General features: G+C 57.1%; 1 protein-coding gene across 1 annotated transcript; it reads left to right on the top strand.

Annotated features, from left to right (window-relative positions):
* Positions 1-1,936: 1,936 nt before the first annotated feature.
* Positions 1,937-7,232, top strand: LOC104618287 (max dimerization protein 1-like; the record flags this gene model as incomplete). Its single annotated transcript, XM_010283837.1, is given in 7 exon segments — positions 1,937-1,990; positions 2,453-2,685; positions 3,303-3,332; positions 5,893-6,007; positions 6,879-6,956; positions 6,959-7,067; positions 7,153-7,232. Coding segments are annotated over 7 exon segments (699 nt in total), but the record flags the coding sequence as incomplete, so codon positions are not given.

Genomic DNA, 7,232 nt, shown 5'->3' with positions numbered 1-7,232 from the left:
TCGGTCCGTGAGGATTCTCCGTAAAGAAAGCGAGATTTTTCTAATATGTTTTTGGCCGAGCGCAGGGAATCGCTTGGGTTTTGTTTGATGCTTAAGTTAAATCACCTAGTCCCGCTTTCCTTCGAAAAAAGGAAATTCCTTAATTATCCTCCCCAAAATCCACCCAGAGCTTCAACGCAGGTTACTCCTCGCTGACGCGAAATACGCAGCCCGTTCCTGGGAATACTAAAACGCCTTTTGTCCAAGCTGAAGTCGGCTCCAGGCAGCTGCGTTGTTTTGCAGGAGCAAGTCCCACCAGCCCGGGGTTTGGTTTTTCTTCCGGGGAGTATTTAATTATGCCTCCCAGGCCCGTGGCTTAATCGCTTAACGCTCCTGCGTCTTGTTTTATTTGCTCGCTCTCCTGTTTTGTACAACTCGGAGCCGGCGCTCGCGTCGCGGTGCAAACCGGAGTCGCCATGCGGGCTTCTTTCTTTCCAGCGCCCGTTATTCAGTCGCTTTAACAACGTTAAAGTGACTTGGGCATCATCGAGGTGAAATTGTGGGCTGATTTTCGGGAGGGCTGGCTCCGGAGTGCCGCCTCTGCGCCGGGACACGCACATCCAGCCCCTCAAAACGGCTCCGAGGGAAACTTCGTCGGGCAGAGCGAAGCCTGAGCAGGTTCATCCTGACACGTCACCGGCGGCCGATCACTTCCTTTCTCACTGGCCTATTTTAGGCTGTTTGCCCAGGGAGGAGCGAGGCAGCGATGTCACCAGATATGTCACATTTCCCTGGTTGGGAGCAAACTCGTCTGCGTGACGCAGTGACAGATGACCTTTGGTAGCTGCCGTAACAACAAACACCGCCCGGAACGCCCCGTGAGTTCTGTTCGTACCCGGAATCCTGGTGTCTCCCTGAGGCCGGGGCGTTTCCGTCTCGCTCCTGCACTGGGGTTTCGGGGCTGTGGGGTTCCGTTAGAGGAGCAGAAGGCAGGTGAGGTCTCTCGGTCTCCTCTCGAGGAGGCTCCCGGTGAATACGTGGGTGTTTGTCGCGCCTGCGCACGCTCCGATTTTCCTTTCTGGAAGATTTGGAGCTTGTTCTTCACTTAAGGCGAATCCTAGCAGCAGAACAACGGTCTGTGATGTATTAAAAAGACAACGGGTAGTGGCAGCGTGTGCTGTTTCAGAGGCAATGCTGGCGATCAGCTGAAGTTTTGGGGCCAACAGACGAGGTTTCACTTAGCAGGAGGCGCGACCAGCGACTCCCTGGGCATAAAGGCGCTCGGAAAGGGGCTTGGGGGCACACGACGAAGCGGTCTGCCAGCCCCGGGGTGAAGCTGCAGTCCCCTTTGGTCCCCTGTCCCCTATTATTTTATCCAAAATGAAAATCCATCAACTAAGGAACCTTTTTCTAAATATTAATGATTGTGGACGCAAACCGAAAAAAACCCTCATCTTAAGAAGGATTCTGAAACAAAGCTGTGGAAGAGGGAATGAATTTGTTATTAATAAAAGCATGATGGGAGCCTTCATCTCTGCCAGTACTGATGCTCAAAAAGTGTTTGGCTTATTTGCCACCGAGGGGAGAGCTCAGGCTCGCTGCAGTTCATCACCTTGCATGAGGTTTGCAAGTGCTGTGGCGAAGGGCTCGGTGTAAAACACGGGACTTTTATTGAGAGAAAAGTTAAACGGAGAGATCCCGCGGGAGCGGAAGAGCCAAGTCCTTCCCGGCTGTTTGTGGATGCTCCGCTCGGGAGAACTCGCCGTTCCTTTGCATGTCAGTTTAAGTGAGAAGCGTCTCCACTGGAATCAAACGTTTTTGGACTCTCTGCGATCGCTCGCGAGCGGGACGCTGGCCTTTGGGAGTGCCACCGGCAAGCGAACGAAAGGAGCCGGGCTAAGGTGAGTCTCGTTAAAGGACGGGAGGGCTGTGATGGCTTCCCGAGCAGCGGTGATCCATGGCGAAACGCTGCTGGCGAAGCGAAGAAGACCGCGGCGAGTATCTTCGACCGGTACGTCGGTGGCATCCCTTATTTTCCCTTCGGCACCAGGGTCTGGGGGAAGCCAACGGGGGCTTCCAGGTAGGCGTCCTTATCCAAACAGCCTGTGGATTTTCCACGTCTTTAAGTTTTCAGGCACGTAACAACATTTCTCCTGAATTAGAGTAAGTGGCCTCTCGAGCTTTTGAGGAGAGCCCAGGCAGGGAAGCGGCTCTTCCCTCCAAGCGTCAGCCCTGGTGTCATGGGCAATGTGGCCTCGTGTAGCCGTCCTGGCTATCGACGGAGAGAAAATGAGTAGTAGCTTGTGTTTTCTGCCCTTTCTTAGCTTTGTCGAAATGAGGAGCTTCAGGGGAACTTGTAAATGGACTTAACGCCCGCCTGGGTTTCAGCGTCACATTTGGCGTCTCGTTAGGAGGTGCAAACCCGTTGGTTGGACGCGGGGAATCTTTTCTTTACGCGTCGTCTTCCTGGCAGCTCGCCCTGGGTTTGCCAAGAGACGATGGGCTGAGCAGCGGAGACAGGCGTGAACGTCAGACGCCGTCGAGACTTCGGGGGCTCCCGGTTGCCATCTCGTGTGGCTGGCGTGTTCTCCGCTGGTTTGGGGCTCCCGGCACGGGGAGGCACGACCTCTTGGACACCGCACGGCCTTCAGAAAGCAGCGTGCTCTCCCTGAAGGTGGCACCGAGCACCCGAGCTGTCATGGAGCCGTCAGCGCTTCGCTTTACGTGCCGAGAATCGCAGATCCTCCTCTTGCTTTCTCTGCCCTGCTTGTGCGAGGAGTCTTTAAAAAGCTGCTTTAAAAAAAAAAAAGGGGCTCCAGGGCACCTGTGCTGTCTGAAAACCCGCCTTCCTTCCGATAGAGGCTCGGTTGCAGGTTTGTGTTGCGATGGAGCAACTTCCCTCCCCCTGCCCAGAGATCAGCCCTTCTGCCCTGAGCGTGCGGCGGGTCTCGGGTTGGTGCTTCCCCTTCTCCACCACGAGCTCAGACAGCGTTTGCTTTCGATGGCGTGTGCCGGCTTGCGTCATGGCACTAATACAGCTGCTTAATCCTAGTCCCAGTTCTAAAACTGAGCCTCTCTGCATCAAAATCCCATCTTACGGTTTTACTGGCCCTTTTATTGCCATTTATCTGGCCGTTTCTCCGTTGCGCCGCACCGTCTGCGTCCCTTCCGCCATTTTCGCCGACCCCAGGGTACCGAGCGGCTCTGAAAGCCCCTGAGTTTTGCAGCTTTTCTGGGGAGCGTTTACTACGGCCGCGTGTTAATCCTAAGCGCGGTGCACCTAGTCAGACGGGGGAGTTAATAACTTGTTCTTTCTTTTTCAGGTCAACACACAACGAGATGGAGAAGAACAGGTGAGTGGCGGAGGCTTGTTAGGAGCCAGGTTTGGGGGAATTTTCCAGGGGTTGGGAACCAGGGTCGGGAAACCGAGGCGGCGTTGAGATGGGAAACGGGAGAGAAGGGATGGGACGGCCGGATAAAGTGGCCGCCGAGGAGGTACCTGACGTCAGGCAGACTTGAGGCTTTCCCTGTCCTCGGCCGCCGGAGCAGCTGTGCAGTGAGGAGGTGGGAATGACATTTATCTCCTCGGCCAGCCCCCGCTTCGCTGGTGAAACCCCGAGCAGCCCCTCATCCCACCTCTCAGCTTGCCGGGGGGAAGGGTTTCCAGCCCTCTCCCATTTCCCGGGGGCAACCCGGTGCCGGTGCGACGGCCACCGTCCTCTGCTCGCCCGCAGCCGGGGTGCAGGTTCGCGGCCGGAGCTGTGCGCACAAGTGACTGTGATTGTTTGCGACAGACGGGTGCAGTCTTCGTGGTCCAGCTGAAAGATGGCTTTGTGTCCTTGCTAGGCTGCTCTTTTTTTCCTCGGCACGGCTTGGACGCAGCTCAAGTCTTGCCGGGTCGTGCTGCCAGCGCAGGGCTGGCGTGAACTCCGTCGGTTTGTATCTTAAGGGGCAGAACCTCCTGTGTCCCAAGCGACATGGGTTAGAAAAGGCCAGGGACATTTATTCCTCACTTGAAAAGACCGAAAAAATTAGAATTTGATTACTTCAGGTTCATCTTGCATCCCTCTCGCCTCGTTTAGAGCAGAGCCGTGTCGAAATCCCCTTGGTAACATTGCACAAGCGAGTGCAGTAAACGCTCCGTCCTTTCCGCCCCTTCGACCAGGGCAGCTGGAGAAACGAGCCTCTGCGCAGGCATTACGCGCCTCTTCTTCCTTTGCTCCTCTTTAGAGACGCCGTAAGGCCGTCGAGCTGGTGAATCTTGGCCTCGACCAAAGCTTCCCGCCCGGCACGAGGAGCGGCTTGGCTTGATACGGGGAGGGAGAGCGACGGGGAGATGGGTATCCCACAGGGACAAGCACAGTGAAATGGGACGACGGGCTTGGAAAGTCCTTTCCCCGCGAAACGAATCCTTTCAGGGTTTTTTTTTCTTTTATTATTACAAGCCACTGGGATTTCTGGGGGGTTTTAAGCGTGGCAGCAGTTTCAGCTGGGTGAAATGTGGCAGAAATGTGCTTTTCTAGGCGCTGCCCGTCTAACCTCGAAGCGGAAACCCCAGGTTTGACTCCGGCGTTGGCGTTGTGTAATCCAGAAACTTGCTCGGCGCTGGCCGGGGCGGGTTGCTGCTGTGCTCCCCCCGCGTAACTTCTGCCAGGCAGGGCGGGCTGGTTTTTTCCATTCGTTGTTTTTCTGGTGTGAACAGCCGGAGTGACAAGGCTTTTTTTTTTTAGTAGAGGTAGCCAAGGGTTTCGATTTTGCTGCCGCAGCCCTCGCAGAGCGCGGCTGGGCTGGCTCCTTATCCATAGATCTTGCAGGTAAATCACTCGTAAGCCGGCACGGCACGGTCGGACAGGTCTGCACCGCTCCGGGCAGCTCTTCCTCCCACTGCTCAAGAAAATAATCTTTGCAGAGGCTCATCTTTGAGCCTGTCGGTGTTTGGGATTTACCCCAACAGCAAAGACCACGTGCTTGCTTTGCATGGTAACTCAGAAGGTACTTTGTGTAGGCAAATGCCTGTTTACTCCTAGCGTGCCCGAAACAAGATGGGCAGGTACTTGCAAAATCCCAATTTGCAGCTGCCTGTGTCGATCGGGTAATTCAAAGACGGGTGTTGCAACCGATGCCCGAGAAGGTGACCTAAATCTTGGGGTTGGAGCGCGGAACACGAGGGAAACCGGCCCGTGCTGGGAGCATCTCGGTTATCCGCAGATAAAGAGACTTCCTCGAGGAGCCAGGCTTTCCCTCGGCCGCGGTATGCAGGCGGTAAAGCATTAGCCTACGTACTAATGCAGACAAAATCTGGGTGTTATTCAGGGAGGGAGGGATTCCCGGCGGGCTGCTGTGCCGGCGCGGCCACGGAGCGTGGTGTTGCCCGGGGCCGGCATTCCGTCAGGGAGCTGGGTTTGTTTTGACCGGAGCCACATGTGCCAAGGTGATGGATCCGAAACCAGCCCGTTCCTACTAAAACTAGGGAAAGGAAGTGCTCCCAAGGGACGCGCTGGGTTTACAGCTGCGTGGCATCTGCCCCGAGTGCTTCAGGTGTCAGCGGAGCAACGCGGTTGACCGAACGGCATCCCTGCAGTGGAGCTTTTTGGGAGGAGAAAGACCAAAAGCGGATGCCCTCACCCAAAAGTTGAGGTCTTTGGTGGCTCCTCACCAGCAAGCGTCCCGACAGCCCGAAAGGTGCCAGCAGGGTTCTGTTGGCGGGATTGGCCGAAGCTGGAGTTGGGTTTTTTGGAGAGGTCCTTCTGTCGGGCTGCAGATTTCACTCGGCGTGTGGAAGCCGCCGGAGGGTGGGAAGGCGTCTGGGTTGGCTTAGCTTCCAACCACCTGGTGATCCGCGCTGGCAGGGGGGAAATGCCGTCCGGGAAGTGGGTGCCTGACTGCTCAGCGTCTTGTGTGATCTTCTTACAGGCGTGCCCACCTGCGGTTGTGTTTGGAGAAGCTGAAGGGACTGGTACCGCTGGGACCCGAAGCCAGCAGGCACACCACCCTGAGTTTACTCACGAAAGCTAAATTGCACATCAAGGTGAGCGTGAGCTCCTTCGGTGCCACTGAACCCACCCGCTGTGGGAGACCCTGCGCCGCCACGCGGGGCGCAGGGCTTCCGGGGCGGCTGGGTCCTTGAGCAGGATGAAGGTAACGGCCGGCTCGGGAGGTCGGTTTGGAAAAACTGACGGAGGTTGATGCTGTCGCGGTTTTGCCGTCTCGCAGCTGGCACGGCGAGTCCGTGCGATTCTCCTTATCGACGGGGTCGCCGCCTTATCGACGGGCTCGCGGAGGGCGGCCACGCCACATTTCTGCGTCGTACCCTACGCCGCAGCGATGCCCAGAGGCCTTAGAGACGAGACTGGCTGCGGGACTGGAGGACAGCTGCTTTTTTCCTTTCTTTTCTAGAGTGTTTCTCACTTCGCTCTCTGTCCTTTAGACTTTGACTGGACAGGGATCTCCTCGCCGGGTGTATTTAGAGCTTGGTGAACTGAGAGATAACCAGGGGAGCGCTGGCGTCGGGCTGCGTTCGACTCCCTCGTTATCAAAGACTCTGACAATATATAAATAGGAGGCTCCGGCGCAGCCGGGCGTGTAAATTGTTTGGAGGGGGAAGCGTCCTTGACGTGCCTTCTCCAGCGGCTGCGAGGCAGCCCCAGACCTCTCCATCCCCGGGCCAGAGGCCGCACCCTGCCTCGCCGTCCGTCGGCTTGCAGGAGGACGGAAGTTGCATCCATAGGACTCGTGCGCTCGGCGTCCTGAGCTGACGTGTTGAAGCCGGGGAGCCCCTCGGTAGTTGGCGGCGGTCGCGTTTAGACGGCTCGGGTAGCGAAAGCGATGTGGAGCGGTGGCGGGCGCGTGTGGACGGAGGCTGGGGAGCTCAGGCTGCCTTTTCTCTCGTCCTCTTGCAGAAGCTCGAAGACTACGACAGGAAAGCCGTACACCAAATAGACCAGCTGCAGCGGGAGCAGCGGCACCCGAAGAGGGAGGTCGGGAGCAGCGGCACCTGAAGAGGCAGCTGGAGAAGCTGGGGATAGAGAGGATAAGGATGGACAGTATCGGATCCACTGTTTCTTCGGAGCGCTCGGACTCGGACAGAGGTGAGACCCTGCGTTGGGGTTGGAGCGGGGCCGCTGGCGCGAGGCCCGGCTGGCCGCGTTGCGACGCTAACCGTTCCTCTTGCAGAAGAGATAGACGTGGACGTGGAGAGCACGGACGACCTTCCCGCGGACCTCGACTGGAGCAGCAGCAGCCCGAGCGACTCG

This window comes from Phaethon lepturus, unplaced genomic scaffold, assembly GCF_000687285.1.
Source record: "Phaethon lepturus isolate BGI_N335 unplaced genomic scaffold, ASM68728v1 scaffold40003, whole genome shotgun sequence".
NCBI lineage: Eukaryota > Metazoa > Chordata > Aves > Phaethontiformes > Phaethontidae > Phaethon > Phaethon lepturus.
The sequence above is the reverse complement of the archived record's forward strand: the minus strand, read 5'-3'. Positions and strand labels throughout refer to the sequence as shown.